Source organism: Ochlerotatus camptorhynchus, unplaced genomic scaffold (assembly GCF_037179485.1).
Source record: "Ochlerotatus camptorhynchus isolate MF236.1 unplaced genomic scaffold, CSIRO-AGI_Acam_v1.1 ptg000302l, whole genome shotgun sequence".
Taxonomy (NCBI): Eukaryota; Metazoa; Arthropoda; class Insecta; order Diptera; family Culicidae; genus Ochlerotatus; species Ochlerotatus camptorhynchus.
Window position 1 is genome coordinate 1,158,579 of NW_027040790.1, and position 22,762 is coordinate 1,181,340.

The window sequence follows — 22,762 nt, forward strand, 5'->3', positions numbered from 1 at the left end:
GCCCACAGTAAAAAAAAATTAAACATACCAAATGATATTTGACTTCATCACTGGTACTTGGAATGGTACTATTTCACGCCACGCGTCAGCATACTTACACGCAGCATGCGCAGGATTGATGCCAAAATATTCATTGATGAAAACGCTTTGCTCCTAATATAAATTTCCCGGTGTTGGTAAGATTGTTGATATCGATCGTCAACCGAACAGAACAATGTTGAGCGGGGCGCGTCTATAGCCACTGAAACTGTCTTTCAAAAAACGTTTGTGTACGCAATTTTATCAAAGATCTTACGTCATACTAGGATGGAACTGGCGAAAAGTGTGGAAACTCACAGTAGCTTTACACACGGCACGCATGTATTGGTGTGATTTTAGAAAGTCAACCGGCTTAATTTTCCTCATTTTCTTGTGCCTGCCCAAACCAACGGGTGAGCTCATTCGGTGTGATCGTGCAAAGAGATAGCTTAGAAAGACGTAGTGTGGTCTTTAGAGAAAATAGATTTCATTCCGAAAATGGAATAAATTGAACTGCTTCGGTGGCATAATTCATTTGTTCGTTCACGTGTTCGATAAGAATAAGTACGGATAGGAAATACCATTTTCTTGGGCTGTACCGGCAGAAAAAGCAATAAATCGAAGATTCCCTGAGAGGAAACGGATTCCGTGATATTTTAGTGAAAATCCACCGAGTGGAATAATTCTTAGGTCTGCAATTTTTCTGCCTTGATCATGGTATCGGATGCTGAGGGAGCTTCGGCAAGCCCGTCAAAACCTGCTACGGCTGAGGTGGAAGTTCTTGCCGGGATCTGTCCGGTGTGCAATCAGTCGGCGAAAAAACGCTGCTCCGGTTGTAGCGCAGCGTACTATTGCAGCGTCGAGCATCAAAGGCAGGACTGGAAGAATCATAAAAATGTTTGCCATCCATTCAAAGTATGTTTTGCGGGCACACGGGAAAATTTATTATTATGCTCTGCGTCTCCAGAGTGAAAGGAAAATGCTGGTGCTTCATCTTTGCCGTAGTTCACCAAAATGTAGTTCTTGGAATATAGGGATGATTAATTCATAGATGGAATCATATTGACTTTGCTGTTTGACTTTTAATCTGATTAATAAAACAAGGCATACATTTTCTGTACCTTGTGATTTAATCTCATTTAGCTAAACTGAACATCCCTAGCATACATCACGAGAGTATCGTTCTCGTCCTTTTCCTCATTCGTTTCGGTCGTGATAATTTTATTCTATAGTGAAAAATTTTACGACAGCTCTATCTTTACGAGCACGCTACGGTGGACGACGTTTGGGGACGACGACGACGACGTTTCGCCTCCCATCTTTCGCGCGTGCATTTTTCTTCAATCATGAGCAGCTGTTACTGGTTTGTCGGTCCCGCAAGTACTCATATTTATTTATTTTTGCCGGCAGATCTGTAGTGACGAGCGCTATGGACGATACATGGTGGCGACAAAGGACATCAAAGCCGGAGAAGTCGTACTGAAGGAACCGCCGTTGGTCCAGGGGCCGGCGCAAATTACGGCACCGGTCTGCGTGGGATGCCTGCAAGTAAGTTTCTATTTTGTTTCCGATAAAAAAAAAAAAAGTTGGTGGCTTGCAGCAGAGAAAGTGAATGACTTTTGGGATGGAACAGCTTGTTGCTTTGTGTCCCTGGGCTGCCCCTGTGTTCTGCTGGAAAATGTATATTTGATCAAAACATCAATGAATGAATATTTTTCTACAAAACCTTCACAAGATGATTTTCTAGCCGCAGTGCAGTTGGTGTAACATAACAAGTTCTGTATACTTTTTATGTAAATCTGTAATAGAATCATACTTTTCCCGGTTGGGTGTATCAATCAAATATAATTTCCTTAATATAATACAGTAGATATTTTATCCCGTTTTCGGCAGCACGCTTCTTGTTTTTCATTTGCTAAAACGGAAACGTGCCAAGTAAGGATTTTTTTTGTTTTAATTGGCAGTAGGAAGGACAATGCTTCAAACAATATAACACTAATTTGTGTTAACTTAACTATGTTATTTCACCTTTTATTTTGGGTTTATTTAAGAGAAATTTAACCATAGGCTAGTTCATCTCAGGAAGGAATTCTGTTGAAAAACTTTATAATATTTTATAATATTTACAGAAAATTCATAATTTCGTGTTCGATGGTATTTGAGATCGAGTACAAAATCGAGCTTTTTTTCGATTTGTGCTAAAACGACGCAATATCATTAACAAATACCTAAACTCCCTAGCATGACGAATTTTACGCCAACTCGACTATAGAGTTGGCAGCCTCCTATCAGATTCCAATGAAACATTGTGGATGTAAAGATGTTGTCTACTTAACCAACTTTGCGAACATATTTTCCATAGAAATAAAAATCTAGACTGCCATTTGAACAGGGCGGGACATTTTTTCCAACTTTTTCCCCAAAAAAATATAACTCAAAAATTAGAAGACCTACAAAAATGCTTCCCAAGCGTAATTTGTGGAGAAATATCGGAGCTTTGATAAAAAAAAAAACTATGTCTAAACATTAAAAAGTGTAATTTCTACACTAAACAAACGTTATTTATAAATTTATATTTTTTTAAAGCTTTATTAGCGACATATTTATCTCATTGGCTAGTTCATCTCGTAAAAAATATGAATATTTTTTCTCAAAAATCATACATCCCAAGATGGGCACTTTTAAAGGCACTCATTTAGATGCATTGATTGTACGACTTTTCCCCGAAAACCAGTTCCCCGAAAACACTTTCCTCGAAAGTTTTATCTCCGAAATACGATTCCCCGAATGAACCAGTTCCCCGAAAGGAACGTTTTCCCGAAAACTATTTCCCCGAAAGAACTAGTTCCCCGAAAGAACTAGTTCCCCGAAAGAACTAGTTCCCCGAAAGAACTAGTTCCCCGAAAGATACAATTTACACCGTGCGATCTATTTAAATATGATCCTTGGGTTTGTTACAACTTATCTATATGAAATTGAGAAAAATATCTTTGCTGAATATTGATAAACAGAACAAAGTCGTTCAACAGCCTAGATAAAGTTTGTGGTTATGACTTGTTATGACATTTGGCGGTTTATCAAATTGATATCTGATTGTAGTGAGCATAAAGACTGAGCTTTGATATAAAGAAGGGAAAATTGTGTCAGTTTCATCAAATCTTTCGCTGGTTAACTACTTGTATCGAACAATACCACAATATACATATCAATGTGTGTCGTATTAAAGTGGACTCTACACGACTGTTTGTATTGACAATAATCGTATTGTCAATGCATTTTATATTGACGTCAATACATCGGTATTGACAATATATCTGTATTCACATCATCAATACTTTTAAGTATTGACAATATTTCTTACCGTGTGGGGTTCGCTTAAGACAATAGTTTGACTTTCGTTAAAACTACATGTAAAGGTCACACACTAAGATTATTTCACCGAAATCTGTGAAATTTTACCGAATTCTCAACAGCTGAACGTTTGGTAAACAGTTTAGTGATTTTTCACAGATTTCCTGTAATTTTTTACCGAATATTCTGAAATCGGTGTATGGTGTTTTCTTCTTGCTCCATACAATTTTGGATTCGGCCTATAAGGAGTCGCAAAGTGACTATAGCATGTATTGCATGGGGTCGCATGGTATCTTTTATTTATTAGTATGGAGTTTTTTTAACGTTCGTACCTATCCAACACACACACACACACACACACACACACACACACACACACACACACACACACACACACACACATACATGGTATGCAATTAGCTCCATGGAGCATACCAAGTTATACGTCAAATAAACAACTAAGATAAAAAGAAGGAAAAATTCTTGCAACAAACAAAATTTTCCCTTCTTTGTATCACAGCTCGTTCTTTAACGTTTTGAAGAATAAATATCTTACTAATTTATAAAACTGATATCTAATCGTAATCAAATTAAAAAAAAAAAACGAGCCGTTAGGGGCCATACATTAATTATGTCACGCGAAATTGAGGCAAAATTAATCAATCACAGATTTCTACACGTCCCTCCTTAGGGCGTGACATAATTTGTACATCACCCCTTATACAAAGAAGAAAAATCGTTGTTTGTTTCAGGAAATGTTCCTTCTTTGTAGCACAGCTCGTTTCTTAACGTATCGCATAACATCTACCCTAATAAAAATGTTATGGTTAATTTGCTTAACGACGTGTTCTGGGTATCATCCAAACCATTTGTGGAATAGTTCACACATTTGGGTTATCGTTCGTTTATGGTAATTTTTTATTAGGGTATCTAATTGGTTTTATCAAAGAAATATCATTTTCCTTTCTTTGTATCACGGCTCGTTCTTCAATTTTATTACAATGAGATATCGCTTTGATAAATATCTTACTCTATTCTTCAAAACGTTAAAGAACGAGCTGTGATACAAAGAAGGGAAAATTTTGCTTGTCGCAAGAAATTTTCCTTCTTTGAATCATAGTTCATTCTTTGACGTATAATATGGTATGATCCATGGAGCTAATTGCATACAATGTGTGTGTTTGTTTGATAGGTACGACCGTTAAAAAAAAAATCCATACAAACAAAGAAAAGATATCATGCGTCCCCATGCCATACATATTAGTCACATGGCGACTCCTTATATGGTGAATCTAAAATTGTATGCAGCACGAAGAAATCAATATGTGTTGAATAAAGACAAAAGTTTGACTTTCGGTAAAACTACATGGAAAGGTCAAAAGCTGCTGAAATAGGATTACACCGATTTCAGGAGCTTGACCTTTACATTTTGTTTTAACGAAAGTCAAACTATTGTCTTTATTCGACGCACATTAATATGTTTATTGTGGTATTGTGCGATACAAGTAGTTAACCAGCGAAGATGCGCAGATTCGGGGAAATGGTACATTCGGGGAAATTTATTTATGGATGAAAATGAAAATTTCAGGATAAAATCGATAAGGGATGAGGGATGAGATGAATGCAGATGGATAAGGAGGGATGAGGGTGGATGATGATGTGTCGTTCTCTTTGGAAATAATGTTATTCTAACTAAAACTTATTCGTGTTTGTACTGAATGGAAACTCAGCGGATGAATTTCATCTCAAAGTGGATAAATTTCATCCAGATCCCTTCCTAATAAGAATAAAAAAACGTTGGTACGAAGACTTTTGCTAATTAAGCATGTTATTTTTTCAGTACCGTGTACGTCCGTTAATCTGAACGACACTTCGTGCATACTAACGGGATTAATTTTTAATTTGAACTTCTAGTAACCCTACGACCATCAGAAAAGTGAGTTTCTGGTAGCCCTATTTGTTGTTTTGTTTTGATTCTGCGTTCCATGTCGTATCGTTCCTTTCCGCCTTTCTCCATTCCATGTGCTTAATGACGCTTGAGCAATTTTTCGTTTGCACGGAGTACAGATTAGCGGGGTTCAAACTGCATAGTGTCCAGATTAAGAACGGTCAGATTACTGTGGGTCCACGTTACTGGTATGAAAAATAAAATAATTTTGTGAGACGTGTTTTTCGGTGACCACAAAGCCGAATTAGGCTCAAAAACGTTCAAACGAAACCTGGTATTTTAGATAACTAGTGCTTATTTTTGGAATGGATTTACTTGTTCCGGAAACATGGCTGGTATTATTTAAAGATTTATTTTCACTAAAAGCTCACATAATTCTTTGCAAATCACTATTAGACAACATTTTTGTGGGTCTTATTATTGTTGAGTTATAATTTATTGTAGAAAAAGTTGAAAAAAGCTTTTGTGACAAATGTATGCTACTTGGGTAAGTCTAATATATTTACGTTCTATTTTCTATTTATATATATATATATTCAGGTAAATTCCTTGCGGTAGGAAAATGTGTACCTTTAGAAATCCAGTCATGTTGCTCCTACAACTGCGCGAGGTAGTTCTTTAGGAATATTGGCGGTAGTTCATCACACTATGATACACATAAATAGAGCGTCATATCTATATTCTATGTATGTATATAAAAATGAATTTCTGTCTGTCTGTTTGACCCTTATAGACTCGGAAACTATTGAACCGATCGGCGTAAAAACTGGTATGCAGGGGTTTTTGAGGCCGGGAAAGGTTCTTATGATGGTTCTATACCCCTCCTCCCTCTGTAAGGGGGGCTCCCTACAAATGAAACAGAAATTTCTGCATAACTCGAGAGCAAATGGAACCAAATTTGGCAAGTATAAGGAGATGTTCATAGGGGGTAACCCCTTAGACAAGAGGAGAGGCTTGGTACAATAAAGCATGCTTTTTTTTTTTTATTCGGCGCATATACTCAAGCTTATATTGAATCCCGAGCAAGGACGGGCACTCAGCTAGTATATATATAAAAATGAAATTCTCTGTCTGTCTATCTGTCTGACCCTTATAGACTCGGAAACTTCTCAACCGATCGGCGTAGAAATTTGTATGCAGGGGTTTTTGGGGCCGGGAAAGGTTCTTATGATGGTTCGAGACCCTCCTCTTCTGGGGTGGGGGAGGGGGGCTCCCATACAAATGAAACAGAAATTTCTGCCTAACTCGAGAACTAATCAAATTTGGCATGTGGAGGTACAAGGAGATGGTCATAGGAGGTAGCTCCTTAGCTAAGAGGAGGGGGGGGGGGTACGTATAATATAGCATGCTTTTTTTAAACGGCGCATAAACTCAAGCTAATATTGAATCCCGGGCAAACTCAGCTAGTAACATATAAGTTCACGTTACAGAGCGTGTAAATTTATAAGACATGTCATGAAATATTCCATATATTGGTGCATACCGTCCATCTTGGTAAGCAACATTATTTGCAAGTTACTAGTTTACGTGAAAATGATGTAATGTTTACATCACCAGTTGAATCCAGATTTTTTTAATTTGTAGATTTTGATATATTTTGATTCTATAGGTGTTGATAGGGGCAACTTAGGAACCAGCTTCCCTTTTAATACATTAACAGAAAAAAAAATTAGAATTTAGAAATCCATTGCAAGCAGAATGGGTTTGTCCACATATTAAGTAGGTAGTAATTTTATGGATTTTTTTTTATTGTAGGAACTTTAAACAAACACCAACACCTTCCCCATCCTTTAACTATCAACGTAGTTCATGGATAGCCTCAATCTAAAAGTATTCGCAAGTTTCAAAGTTTTAAATTTTTTTTAGTCCTAGTTTTTAAAGCTCTTCGAAGCTCACGGAGGTGAACCAGCCACAAGGCTGAAAGCCTCCCTAATAAATAAATCATATAATTTCCTCTACAAAGCCCAGCAATAATGTATTTATGATTTAAAGAATCAAACATATAACTATAAAATTGAGGCCTTGAATCCTTGATATCTTAAACTAGGAAAATTGATAAATTTGAGGATTTTTAAGTTCCCAGACATAAGAAAATTTTCAACATCCCGGATACAGAAAAAAAAATCATGATTAAGTGAGTGATCATCTGAGACTTCGAGAGTTTTAAAAATGTTGTTTTTGTTAGAATAGCTTTTGTTGAAAAGAAGTGAAAAAAATGTGATTCGGTCAAATGACATATCATAAAAAAATGCCCATATAAAAACCCAGTTAAGAATGTACAAAGCAGATTAAGACTATTTGCAAAACAGCTCAAAGAATGGAAAAATTATGTTATTTTTCATTTAAATATGAATTATGCCTATTGTCCATTATACCTAATGTTCATTATGTCTACTATCCATTATGCCAATCGTATTTATGCCTATATCAAAATATCGATTTTGCTTCACCAAGCCTAATCGATTTCAAGTCAGGTAATGGTAATTCTTTCAAAATTTGAACTCATTTGGATGTGAACTCATACTGTGCTGTCGTGAGATGACAAAGTGACGTAAACGCCACCATGGTCAATTTTCACTTCTCATCATATTCCGGTTCTGCATCCTTGATGACAGCCAAAAATACTCCACACAGCGTTGCCAGTATTCCAGATTTATCTGGATTTTCCAGATTTTTAGTCGTCTTGCCAGATAGACAGACAGACCACGTATATTTCCAGATTTTTGAAATATGTTCCAGATTAACCCAGATTTTTTAAACATGTTGCTTTAAAAATAGCACTGAAATTGATTTAAACTCTAACAAAAAATAAAAAAAAGCCAAACTTGCCACCTTAATTATTAAAGGCCATCAACGTTGGACATTATTGGAATTTTAAGGTAATTCTGAAAATAGTTCACGGTTAAGTGTGAGGTGAATTCTTTATGAAATCAAAGGAGAATTTCAAGCTTCTACTTCTGAGTAGAATTACATCTCAGGGTCGTGCGGCGTCACCCATCATTTAGGCGTATTGTGAGTGCCACGAAGTGAGGGTTCGATTCCCGCTCCAGCCGGTGCAAATTTTCTCAACCTGAAAATTTCTCTACTGGTCTAATGGGTGTGGTGTGTTGTCCGTTGTCTAGTGTTAAATATTCAGTCTGTGCAACCTCTGGTTGAAGAAGGTGTCAATTGTCTTGTCAACTCTAATGACAGTTGCATGGAGGTTTTGTCAATAAATGAAATACAATCCGGAAGATAAATCATAGAAAATTCTTATGATGAAACTTAAGGAGTATGCTGATACGAATCGTGAGAATAATTTCAAAGGAATTCTGTCCAATGTTCCTATGGAGATTAATTTTAATAAAATTTCTGGGATAATTTCAAAACCATGTTGGCAATACTGAAAAGGATTTCAAACCAATTCTGACCTTACCTACAAAGCAGTTCAAAGGAAGCTATCGGATAGGTCTGAGAAGAGTGTGATGTTCATTCTGAAGAGTGTATCAAGGAAATTGTTAAGAATATTTTAAGAATTTCATAGAGAAAAGGAAACAAGATGGAGCCAATTCTTGCCAGTTTGAGGGAGTTGTGGAATTAGAGAGTGATTTATAAGAGATTACAAGAGGTAATGCTAAGAATTCTTAGAATGTTACTGGTAAAGTTTAGATATTAGAAAAGAAATATGATGGAATTCTAGGATGATTAAAATTTATCTAAAAAAAAAGGTGAAGATATCCTTGAAGAGTTCCAAGTAAATTCAGACTAACGAAGAAATTCATGATCTGGGATGCAGGAAAAATAAAAATTCCGGAATCATTGCAATATCCTGATACACTGAAACCTCCGTTTACGAAGTCTTTTTTTACGCAGTATTCAATTTACGTCCCTCTTTTTACGAAGTAAATCCCAAATAACGAGGTTTTTTTTTACGAAGTAAATCCCAAATAACGAGTTTTCTTTTTACGAAGTAAATTCCAAATAACGAGGTTTTTTTTTGTGATTTTGGGAAACTGGGATATACTGTGAAATACCCCACAATATGGGTATTGTTGGAATCGGAGTGACGTGTAGGGACCGGAAATCGATGTCTGTCGCCATTTTGAAATCCAAGATGGCGGCTTCCGGTTACATAAAAACTTGGACATTCTGCCAAATACCCCACAATATGCGTATTTTTGGAAATGGAGTGACGTCTGCGAACCGGAAAGCTATGTCTGAAGTCATTTTGAAATCCAAGATGGCGGCTTCCGGTTACAGAAAAACATGGAAATTCTGCCCAAAAACCCCACAATATGGGTATTTTTGAAATCGGAGTGACGTTCAGGGACCGGAAATCGATGTCTGACGCCATTTTGAAATCCAAGATGGCGGATTCCGGTAACAGAAAAGCTTGGAAATTCTGTCATACACCCCACAATTTTTGGAAATGGAGTGACGTCTAAGAACCGGAAATCGATGTCTGAAGTCATTTCGCAATCCAAGATTGTGGTTTCCGGTCACAGAAAAATTGGCAAATACCACTACCTCACCCCGATTCTTAAATACCCATGTTGTAGGTTATTTAATATTACTTTTATGTTGTTATGTAACCGGAAGTCGCGATATTGAATTTCAAAATGGCGTCAGACATTGGTTTTCAGTCCTAATAAGTCACTCCGATTCCAAACAACCCATATTGTTGAGTATTTGACAGTATTTCCCAGTGTTTCTGTAACCGGATGTCACCATCTTGGATTTCGAAATGGTGTCAGACATGGATTCTCGGTTCTCATAGGTCACCCCAATTCCAAATATATCCAAATTGTTGTGTATTTAACGGTATTTTTCTGTTTTTCTGTAACCGGAAGCCACCATGTTGGATTTCAAAATGGCGTCAGACATCGATTTCTGGTCCCTACACGTCACCCCGATTCCAAAAATACCCATATTGTGGGGTATTTGACAGAATTTCCATGTTTTCCTGTAACCGGAAGCCGCCATCTTGGATTTCAAAATGGCGTCAGACATCGATTTCCGGTCCCTAAACGTCACTCCGATTTCAAAAATACCCATATTGTGGGGTATTTGGCAGAATTTCCATGTTTTTATGTAACCGGAAGCCGCCATATTGGATTTCGAAATGACTTCAGACATCGATTTCCGGTTCTTAGACGTCACTCCATTTCCAAAAATACCCATATTGTGGGGTGTATGACAGAATTTCCATATTTTTCTGTTTCCGGAAGCCCACATTTTGGATTAAAAAATGGCGTCAGACATCGATTTCTGGTCCCTATACGTCACTCCGATTCCGAAAATACCCATATTGTGGGGTATTTGACAGAATTTCCATGTTTTCCTGTAACCGGAAGCCGCCATCTTGGATTTTAAAATGGCGTCAGACATCGATTTCCGGTCCCTACACGTCACTCTGATTCCAAAAATACCCATATTGTGTGGTATATGACAGAATTTTGAAGTTTTTCTGTAACCGGAAGCCGCCATCTTGGATTTCAAAATGGCGTCAGACATAGATTTCCGGTCCATACACGTCACCCTGATTCCAAAAATACCCATATTGTGGGGTATTTGACAATATTTTCAAAAACCTCTTTTTACGAAGTAAATCCCAAATAACGAGTTTTCGTTTTACGAAGTAAATCCCAAATAACGAGGTTTTTTTTACGCACTAATTCGATTTACGAACCCCCGTTTTGGTTCGTAAATGGAGGTTCCAGTGTACTTCAAAAATGAAGCTATCAGACTTTCATTTTAGTAATATAATAAAATTATTCTTTGGCATAAAATTATTCGTAGTGGTCATGCGAATAGTGGAGGTACCCGTAGTTTAGGTAAACAGTGTAAGAGTTCCACGATGTTAGGCTTTGATTCCCAGTTCAGCCCGGTGAATTTTGCTTCAAAATAAAATTGCCTTCTGGTCTGCTGGGTGTTGTGTGTTGTATGATGTCAAGAATTAAAATGTAAATATGATCAACCTCAGCGTAATATTAGAATTATATAGCACTAATAAAATCTTTAAATTCTGGTACTGCATCAAAAAGTAAGGACTACATCGACTATTGGTTCAAAAAATCCATCCCATCAAATTTCCTTGATTCTTTGCTCAAGTTAATATTTAGAAAACAATTCTTAACATATTTTCTGCAGTATTGTACCCACATTTGACTAAATGCTGCGTAATGGATATTTGAACTGCGTCAATACTTTTCAACTTTTGGATGATTTCAGCAATGCAATTTATTTTGCTTTATATAAATTATTTAATCATGTAATTCATCATCATTCTAGTCAGGCATGGAAAATCATTTACATTCATTTAAGAGATGAACTAGCCTATGGCTAAAAATCTCTATAATGAAAAAAAAAAAAAAAAATTACATTCATTTCATGCATATTCATTTACATTCATTTGCCTCTAACTTTTTTCATCAACAGCAACTTTTGCCCATAACTCAAATCTGTATCTCTTATGCATCACGAATTAGAGTGGGAAGAACTTGTTACTGTTTTTAAGTGTACATTCACTGAAAAACAATAGTGGATTCTATTCGCTCTGGTTCGTCATACATAAGCGATACGGATTTTAGTTGTTAACAAAAGTGGAAGCTAATAACAAAACCTACAAAAGCTCCATACATTATTTTGCGGAATTCTGTTTATGAAAAAAGTTAGGGGCAAATGAATGTAAATGAATGCACGAAATGATTTTCCATGCCTGATTCTAGTACTTTAAATAAATTCCAGATGATCATACTGACCAATTTTTACGGGAGATTGGCACATAACTTTGATTTCAATAGCATTATGTTAAAAACAGGATTTTTTGAAGCATTCCCGATTTTTCCAGATTTTATATTTTAACTGGTTCAGATTTTTCTGAAAATGACCTGGCAACGCTGTCTCCACATTTTGATTTTGAAGCATGGAGACAAAGTGACGCAAGCCATAGCTTTTCGGAGAAACATTTTCACTGTTTCTACACATAGTATAAGTGATGTTCCTCATACATAAGTGCTCAAAAGTTAAAAGCTATTTTAACCATCAATCATCTCACGGCAGTGCGCTGTTCCTCTGAAGTTTACATGGGAATTACTATGGGAAAAGTGAACTTTTTGTTTTCATTGTTCTAGCCCTTCACTGTAATAACCTACGGAAAAGTATGCTATCTGTACTAATGTTAAATTTTCTCAGCTACAACTTTGCTGAATATGCATTTAGATTAAACGTCAGAATAATTAGTTATTAATTAATTAGAAAGATGATTTTCTTCTGCTATGCTCCATAAACAACTCAGCAGGTTTGCTTGGCGCGAATAATAGGGCAAAACATCCAGGCTATTATGCCATAAGCGCAAGATACAATGTTGCCCTGAATGCAGTCGATTAATCATATCAGAAAGTTATCGACTTCGAAATCATTTAGTAACTAATTACCTTGAAGTCAAACCTAAAAGTGGTATTAAGCAAAGTCGTAGCTGCTAAAATTTCACATTAGCTTCACAGATAGCTAGCTTTTTAAGTTATTATGGCGAAGTTCTAGGACGTTGAGGACAAAGTTTTTTCAAAGTAATTCCCATATAAACTGCAGTATGAGATCACAGAACTCTTTGAATGATTTTTTTTTTCTTTGTTCGGGAACTTACACCACCTCGACCAGTAATTTGATCTATTGTATTCACAGTTGCCATTCTTGCATTTATCGCAAGGATCAGACTCTAGTTGTAAGGTCCCGCTATTTATACCCTTCGGAGTATTGAAACTCCCTCCAAAGGCGTGCCCCTTTGTCAGTCAAAATTGGGTTCTTAGCAACAAAATTTAGCAATGACACCGATAATGACCATGCGTCAGAACCCTAGTCTTAACCACTTCAAACTAGGGAACAACGAATAGGAGATTAGGAATAACACAGTTGAAGACTAACTAACTAATTTTTTCCTTGTTTTAAGATCATCCTCGGTCCAAGCAACCCGAGGACTTATCACTATTATCAAGGCATAAAAAGTAACACAGAATAAATTTTCCGGGAATGGTTTCCTAGTCGGTATGATCTATTTATAGTGAAAATGTATATTTAACATGCCTTTTTAGCTGTCTAACTGTCTAACTAACTTTTCTAGTATTGGGAAACGCTATTTCTGGTGACATTAGTGGAAAGTGTTTCCCAGGATGTCATTGGTATTTCAATAACGTAGATTTAACCTCTTCATTTTTACAAACAATTTTAAAATAGGTATAAATAATAACTTTTTAATTATTTTTTTGCCTATTTCAATAAAGAAGAAAACATTTGTTTCTTAAAAATACACAATAATAATTGTTGTGTATGTAAAATGATTTACGATCGAATTATATGACCTCACAAGGTTTGTTTACCAAATAGAGTTTAGGCCTTTTCAATTGTTGGTTTTGTCGTTCCCACCCTGGAAAAAAAAATCCTAGATTTTATTCAGAGCGAACACAAAAAAGTTTTTGTTGAATAACTTTTTTCCTTTAAAACTGCTCATCTTGAGATGTATCAACGAGTTGTAGATAAATGGTATGTCTATATTTAGAAAAAGTTTCAGATTAAATGAAAAATTGTGTTTTTGAGAAATCTAATTTTTATGTTTTAAAAATTATTTTTTTCAGTGTATAAAAAATACTTTATTTTTTTTTATTTTTGTTTTACAAAAGCTCATTTATTTTTCTACAAATCATTTTTGTAGAACTTGACATTATTGAGTTATAATTTTTTTAAGAAAATGATGACAAAAATGTTCTGCTCTTTCCAAATGTTGGTCTAGATTTTTTTAAAGAAAATAAGTATGCAAAGTTGCTTAAATAGACGACATCTATACACTTACACAGTTTCATTGACATCTGAGAGGGTGCTGCCAACCACTTGTCGAGTTAGCGTGAAATTCGTCTATAGCATAGCCTTTTCATCGGATCTCGTTTTATTAATTGTAGTCGGTTAGACTATTATAACCAGACAATAACACGTTTTAAAAGTGTATTCGTCTCCTCTAGAGAGGGTGTAGTATAAGAGAGGAGCGGATTCAAAACAAACGGCTAGGCAACCTATGCCTAGATGGTTTCTAACAACACTGCCAGTGCAATCAAAATAGGCGGTGCTTGATTGGCTCTGGCTTTGACAGTTCGTTTGGCTCGAAACCAGCCAGTCCGCTCCTCTCTTATACTAGACTCTCTCTTGTCTCCTCTACTTCCAAGATCCCAAAATAAGAAACAATAATTACATCATTCCGGCCTCCCTTATACCCGTACAGACTATGGTTTATATCATGTAATATAGGCTGTCTTGCAATGAGCACTCATACATCTAGTTTTCACTGGAAATCCTATACATGAGTGTTCATTGCAAGCCAGCCATGATATAAGCCATAGTCTGTCCGGGATATTAGCTCTGTTGGTAAAGATGCAGGTATAAAGCAAGGCTCTACTGAAGGTAGATGGGTTTGATTCCCGGTCCAGTCTAGGAATTTTTCGGGATACAAAATTCTCTGGGCAATAGAGTATTATTGAACTGACCATACTAATGTAAAAAAGGTACTGGCTTAGAAAGATGAATGGAAGTGTTCTAAAACACTAAGTTGAGAGCCGGCAAAAAGTTCCAATTGGCCGTAATAATGTCAAAGAAGAATAAGAAGGAAATCTGAGTGATTGGTTATTCTGGGTAATAGTTTATCCGGGATAATGAAACTCTGGATAATGAAACTCGGGATATTGGATTTAGTGGTAGTGGCGTTCGGAGTAATGGAACTCTAGGAGCTATGCCATAGAGTCGTAATATCTTGACATTCATACATACACACCAATATGATAAGTACTAGAGTAGGTCATCGTTATGTGGAAAAACGCAAACTTTACCGCACCAATCGAGAACAACACTTTTTTGGTTCCATTTAGAGTCCCAAACAACTGTGCAAAATTTGGGAACGATTGGTTGTAACTCGGCTTTCCGCATTGCGTTTGAAATTTGTATGGAAATTAGTATGGGAAAACCCATTTTTTTGCATTTTTATCCCTAGATACCACAATTTTGCATGAAGTATGGTGCTAGAATGTATCTAAAAAAGTAATAGCTATTCAAATATGTATGGTTTGAATTAAACACCAAGAATACTTTTTTCTGGCAACACTGCCGGTGTTCCAATGAGAGTCAGATTCCAAACTGAATTATTTTCGGAGTTTCTTATCTTGCCGATTTGGTATGTTCAGATGAATTATTCAAAAACAATTGCTCTATCTCATATGTGTAGTTAGGGAGAGAGAAAGGGGGGGGGTAGTAATATGCCTCATCCCCCTCACTTATATTAATAGTTTCAGTTTGAAATAACTTCGCAGTTTCTTATTTTATCGATTTGGTATGTTCAGGATGAATTATTCAAAAATATTTGCTCAATCTTATAAGCGTTGTTGAACAGCGGGGTGGGGGGAGGGGGATGGGCTAACTGTGTGTAGTTTTTAAAACGAAAATTGTTGTAGTGTTAATTTTTAATATCCACTTTTGGGTTCATTTGATACTGAGGAGATGTTGTTTGAATCATTAGCAGCTGGGAAATTTTAAATTTATATACTAAGCTTTTATTTGAAATATTAAACTGCCATTCGGACCACCCGCATATAGAAAACACAGAAGTAGTCGTACGTTTATAACCAAAACAAGAGACAACGAAAACTGTCTTCACCAGTTTCGTCTCAGACACAGGTACAGTCGGATTTCACTTGTTGGGCTAACTTTAAGTGGGCTAAGTTTCAGTTGGGCTCCCAAGCTAAACTTCACTTCTAACCAGGCTTGCAATTGCTCATTACAGCTGATGATGATGATGGTCCCACCTCTTACCCCTACAAAGGTTTGAGCTGGACGAGTTATCTTTAAGATAATTAAATATAAACATTTTAACCAGGTTTGCAAACAAAATCGAGCTGGTTACAATTACAGATATAAATGTCCTGTTAAATATGCTATAGGCATCAACCAAAAACATTCAAAGGTGTAACTAGTTATCAAAAGTCCAAGTATAGTCCTCGACAATACTTCCATTTACACGTGACCTGGGATTTACACGTGACCTGGGATTTAACCGTTTAAGCTTCCACAGTGCCAGGACTATATCCAAGGAAACGACTTCCAGCCAACCCTTTACTAATTCAAGGCTTTTGCCACAATTTCCACGTATTAGTCATTTATACCTGTATTCCGCGCGTGAGGCTCAAACCATTGTAGACTACTCAAAGCTATTTTTACTATTACTACTACAAAATCAAAAAACTAAAAATCCATCATCGCCATCGAGGCAAACAGTGTAGTTTTTTGTATATGCTACACAAATTACTAAAATGTCTTTATGACAGTCTCCATACAAAATAATCCGTTAGAGATAACTTTGTCAAGATACATGATTTATCCATTCATAAAAAATTAACTGCTCAATAAACAGCTTTTACATCAAGCGTGCAACTACACTTACAGAATTCAAGAGACGCTGCATTTCACATGTAAAAGCTGTTTATTGAGCAGTTAAATTTTTATGAATGGATAAATCATGTATCTTGACAAATCGCATCGGCATCGAATTGAAAACATTTATACCTTTGAAAAATAATGAATTTTGTGAAGCATTATTCAAAAGATGTGGTGTTCTTACTTCATCCGCGTTTCTAGTGTTATATCTATGAAAATCACTTCCTCTTTCAATCCGATCACACAAATATCGAGGCAGCAAACCGTTAACTACTTTAAAAATGAACACCATAGTCAAAAACACAATTCTTTGCTTCACTGACAGCCATTGCAAAGCGTCCAGCATAAAAGTTGAGGAAGTGAATCTATTACATCTTAAAATCAAACGCCTTACTTTATTCTGCAAACGCTGTAATCTCGATATTTGTGGTTCATTGGCCAAAAATAAAATGGAAGGGCAAAAGTCTAGATGAGGGGAGATGATTGATTTGTATAGCTGTATTTTACTACCAATAGTTAAATCGTTTTTCAAGCGACATAGAATTCCATACTTCTTGGCAATTTTCTTGATGACATTGTCAATATGAGAATTGAACTTGAGTTTGTCATCAATAATCACGCCAAGATATTTAATTTCCTGAACGCGATCAATCGTCTCATCATCAATAACAACAGAGACATCATCATCTACACGATTCCGCGAAATTACCATGAATTTAGTTTTACTTATATTCAATTTCAATTGTTTATACTTCAACCATATTCAATGCGTTCTCTAACGCAAATCTTTATTCAAGCGTGAAACGGCTTATTCTAAATCTTTAGCTGCAATGAATAACACAGTATCGTCAGCAAAAAGATTAATATCACAAAACCGTAAAACTCGCCGCATGTCATTAATATACATAATAAATAAAAGGGGCCCTAATACACTCCCCTGAGGCACTCCAAGGTCATTGTTAACGGGACAAGATACAAAATCATTAAAAACAGTTCTTTGTGTTCTGTCAGATAAATAGCTTCCAAACCATTTGTATGCAGAACCCGAAATTCCAAAGCGCTTGATTGTTCTCAACAATAACTGCCTAGAAATTGTCTCAAAAGCGCGTTTTAGATCCAAAAACACAGCAACAATCGTATCTTTATGCTCCAAATTTTCTTTCCATTTAGCTAACACTAAGTTTAACGCGGTTTCACAAGAATGGCCTTCCCGGTATCCCGATTGTTCCGATATCAACAAACAGTTACAAACTTTACCACCTCTTCTTGCATCTTACAATTAAAAATTATCATTATAGTATCTCATTGTTTCATAATTACGAAAAATAGCATTTTAGCTGTAATAAGCAATTGCACGCCTGCTTCTAACAGTGCTGATTCCTTTTCAAAATTTCGACCGGCTTCATGCACAAACCGGCAAACGAGTGCAGTAATGATAAAGATTATTTCAATGCGATAAAACGAGTTGCTTCCTTGATGGTTGTCAACGATATGGTTGAATGAGGGGTGAAGCTAATAATATTTGCTTCAAGGGATAGAACGGCATCGAAAAGAGTACCCTGAGATATCGTAAAATATATTAAAATGAAGTATAATCATTACAATCCAATGACATTTGTGTGAATATATCTGACATTGTATATTGCACCAAAATAGTAGGGAAGATAATGGTTGTACTCGCTTTACAACTGCTCTAATGAGTTAAGGGGGTATTCCCGATCATTTTTTTTCAAAAAATCAAATTTTTTTTTCACGTTTTTTTTGTACTTTAGACTATATACTTTCATCCCCCCAAGCCGTTTTCCGATCAGTGAATTCGGTGTCCAGGCATAGCTGACTAATGGTAAGAACCCCCAAATGGTTTTAACTAAAGTCAAAACTTTAAACGCGTTTTTCTCAAAACCACATTTTTTTTATCGGGCGAAGATTTTTCTCAGAAACTATAAGAGATATTGACTTGAATCTTTGCGCATTTTGTTCCTTATTAAATTCTTTGGAGCTTCTCCCACTTTCAGCCAAAAATATTAACATTTAACATTGTTTGAAGCACCTTAAAGCTGCAAAAAAGCGGGCTAAAAATCGCCTGTTTTTTCATATGGCCGCCATTTTGTTAATTTGCAAGATTTTTTGCTGCCAACGGGAGAAGCTCCAGAGAATCTTATGCAGATTATTAATTGCATCACGAAATCTGTTTCAGATGAAGCCGTTCCAGAGAAAAGTCTTCGCCCGTCCAGGCGTTTGCGGCGAACAGGGGTCTGTTTGCCGCCATTTTGTGACGTCAATAATGTCTTTTTTTATGTCGTAAAAAATTTATTTGTAAACTTTAATGTTCAATAAACAAGAATTCCAAAGAGTTAGGCGCATTACTATTCATTTTCCTTGAAAAAAAAATTAATTGAAAAACAGGCCGAAAAAAGGCAAAAGATTGGGAATACCCCCTTAAGCAAATGTTTTTGAATAAACCATCCGAACAACTCGAGAGATGGGAAACTCCGAAGTTATTTTAGTCTTTATCTTTACTTTCATTGATATAAGTGAGGGCCGGAAAGCATACAGTAAGCTCCTCCATATCTAACTACGCCTATTAAATGGAGCACATGTTTTTGAATACATCTGAACACACCAACTTGACAAGATCAGAAACACGAAGTTATTGCAGTTTGAAGCCTTACCTCCATTTATATGGGTGAGGGGGCGGGGTATAGCTAGCCCCTTCTCATCTTTTAATATGCCTATGAAATTGAAAAATTGTTTTTGAATAATTCATCTGAACATACCAAATCGATAAGATAAGAAACTCCGAAGTTGTTTCAGTTTGAAACTTTACTTCTATTGATATGAGTGACCCCCCCATCCCCCCTCTGACTACGCATTTGAGATAGATCTATTGCTTTTGAATATTTCATCTGAACATACCAAAACGATACAATAATTAACTTCGAATTTGGAGTCTGACTTTCATTGGTACATCGGCAGTGTTGACAGAAAAAGGAATTTTTGGCATTTAATTCGAAACATTGATCTTTGAATAGCTATAACTTTTTTATGGGCATTCTAGCACAATACATTATTCAGCAAAGTTTTTAGACACTTTCTGGGCTATACTTTAACGTATTTAGATGCGTGGTTTGTGCAAAATGGTGGTCCCTAGTAATAAAGATGCAAAAAAGTAGGTTTTCCCATACTAATTTCCATTCAAATTTCAAATGCAATGCGGAAAGCCGGGCTACAACCAATCGACCCCAAATTTTGCGCAGTTGTTTGGAACCCCAAATGGAACCAAAAAAACATGGTTCTTAAAAAAATAATCATGATGACTCATCCTAAAAAATACATACCAACGACTAGTTTGCTTGTATTGTGGACAAGTACCTGCAGATATTTGAAATGTAATTTTAAAATAGTTTATCACCGGTGCGGTGGAAGCTTGTTTGTATTAAGAACCAATCAAATGATTTAATTCGCCACTTCTCTTGTTTCAGGGCCTAACGGAGAATGAGTTTTTACCGTGCGAGAGATGCGGCTGGCCAGTCTGCAAAAGGGAATGCCAAGAACATCCGGGCCATAAAGCTGAATGCAAATTTACCATCGCTCGCGGAAGCAAGGTTAGTGGACCGTAGCGAGAAGCAGCTCCTAGCATCGTGAGAGCACTATGATTGTCTTGATTGCTATTCCACCGGAAAGCATGTTATTCACAGTCCATCAACAGTAATCCCCGCAAGTCAAAGTTGGAATGCAAATTTGTGGTTGAGCCAATAGGTACAACCACTCTGCACTGACTGGCGGAGAACATTAGAATTGTGCATCGACATAGTTACGATCATGGTGTCACTATCGCAAATTGTTGCTGTAGTTGCTTCTGTCCACAGTTAATATTCAAGACCCGCTAGTTGAGTGCAGTGTGTAATAATGTTGCATCCGCTTGTGTAAACTTTCAGATGTCGCTGCAGCACTTCTACGTCCCGCATCCGGTCTATCAGTGTTTGATTCCGTTGCGCTGTCTACTGCTGGCCGAGCGTGATCCTGCCAAATGGCAAACATTAATCAAATTAGAATCGCACGAGGAGCAACGCCGGGGCTCAGAACAGTGGCGTAACGATCGGGAAGGTGTTGCTAAGCTGATTCCACGGTATGTTACACAGTAGTGTTTGCTTCTGAATGAATGAATTCCTGGAATTAATGAAGTTTGTACTGATGGAAATGTATCTTGAGCAGTGCATAATTTATTGATGCTAAAAACGAACTATTGATTTCTTGACTTCAAATTATCCAGTAATATAGCAAAACTTGACAAAGCAATTAACTATTTAAAAAGATATGAGCCCGGGTCGTAAAATCTGCGCACGCTAATGACTTGAGATGCAATTGACAAAGGATAAACTTTGCTATCGATTGCTACATGTTAGTGCCATCTTTGTAGGTATGTGTAATTTGCATATATTTTCTCTTTGCATGCTCTATCTTGACATCCTCCTGTGCAATCATCGTGGATTCTATTGTACACACATGGACATCTGGTGGTCTTGGGTGTTGACAATATAAATTATTCTCCGATACCGAACGTAACCACGTGGCGACCGACTCGGAAGGTTCTTCAAGTGTGAAAACAAATGGAGTGAGGATGAAATATTGAAAATAATTGGAATACTGCAAGTGAATGGCCACGAGATTCCTTTGACGGAACCACCATCCGTTGCAATCTACAACAACGCCTCGATGCTGGAACATTCGTGTCGTCCAAATTTGTCGAAAAGTTTCACTTGCAAGAGGGAGATAGTCTTCTGGGCACCGAATCCGATCAAAAACGGAGAACGATTGAGCATTTGCTACTCAGATGTCCTTTGGGGAACGGCTAATCGTCAGGATCATCTGAAACAGACGAAACTATTCCACTGTGCGTGTGCTCGTTGCCTTGACCCAACCGAATTCGGTACCTACGTGAGTGCCTTGAGATGTTCTGGGTTCAAAAAGGATTCCAATTGCTCTGGTTTGCTGTTGCCGGAAAACGTGAAGAATTGGTATGGTGGTTACATATGTAACAAATGCCGTGGATTGGTAGAAGCCGTAGAAATAACGAAAATCTTGGATCGTGCACGTGTAGATCACGAGGCAATGCAAAAGACCAATGAAAAACACTGCAGCATGTATATAGCACACTATGGGCGTTGGTTGGGACCAAACCACCATTTGATAGTGGATGTTAAAATTTGTCTTTCACAAATCATGGGAGGTGGATCCCCGGAAGCAATCCAGAAAATATCGGATGAGGACTTGATGACCAAAATTAAAATTTGCCAGGAGCTCATCAATCTGTTTGAGAAGATTTGTCCCGGTAAGTGTAGAAACGAAAGTGAGGGGTATCTAATTGTTTGCTTTGAATGTCATTTCCTTTAGCTGAAGCTCGTGTCATTGGAACCACACGTTTTGAATTGCATGCTGCTCTGGCTGAGTTTGGACGACGAGGAGTGGAGTCGAAAAATCCTGCCGTTAGAAGCGCTCTTGAGGACTCATTGTACAATGCAGCAGAGTGTGTCCGGATGCTTTCGCACGAGCCAGATGAATTGCCGGAGAGTAAAATTTGCGAGCAAGCCAGGATAAATGTGAACTCGTTGAGGGTGCTGCTCGGTTTGCAGGAAGGATGATATCTGCTACCGTCACGGTGGTGCCATCGATAGGTCTATTGGAAAAGACATGACAGTTTGTTTGATTATCAATGCACATCATGATGCTAAGGTACCATGTTTTTTTTTCTCATTTTCACAATTAATTGTTTTCTATGAATGGTAAATGTTGGGTTTTATTTTACTTCCGAAATTCCAAGGTTTCAACGAATGATGCAAGGTCATGGGAACTCTGGGCAAATAGATCCAAACGTTCTGAGCTTAAGGTGAACGTTCATGGAATCCCTCCATTTCGCGATTTCACTTGCAATGATTTTGCCACACATAAGTCATACAGAAGTCAAAATTAAATGAGATGCTTGCTTCTCTGTAGCAGACA

At 36.9% G+C, this 22,762-nt stretch overlaps 1 protein-coding gene across 1 annotated transcript; it reads left to right on the forward strand.

Annotated features, from left to right (window-relative positions):
* Nucleotides 1-424: 424 nt before the first annotated feature.
* SmydA-1 (SET and MYND domain containing, arthropod-specific, member 1) lies at nucleotides 425-22,506 on the forward strand. Its single transcript, XM_065228757.1, has 6 exons — nucleotides 425-933; nucleotides 1,429-1,566; nucleotides 20,245-20,367; nucleotides 20,701-20,891; nucleotides 21,352-22,094; nucleotides 22,157-22,506. Exons 1-6 carry the CDS (start codon nucleotides 733-735, stop codon nucleotides 22,402-22,404), a joined length of 1,644 nt encoding a protein of 547 aa, XP_065084829.1. The 5' UTR covers nucleotides 425-732; the 3' UTR covers nucleotides 22,405-22,506.
* The last annotated feature ends 256 nt before the right edge of the window (nucleotides 22,507-22,762 follow it).

What these genes read in the sequence shown, in the direction of transcription:
- SmydA-1 (XM_065228757.1), top strand. Translation starts at nt 733, where the DNA reads ATGGTATCGGATGCTGAGGGAGCTTCGGCAAGCCCGTCAAAACCTGCT. An exon ending in ATGTTTGCCATCCATTCAAA is followed by an intron (nt 934 to 1,428) that starts GTATGTTTTGCG and finishes TTTTGCCGGCAG; the next exon opens with ATCTGTAGTGACGAGCGCTA. An exon ending in GTTGCTAAGCTGATTCCACG is followed by an intron (nt 20,892 to 21,351) that starts GTATGTTACACA and finishes CCGACTCGGAAG; the next exon opens with GTTCTTCAAGTGTGAAAACA.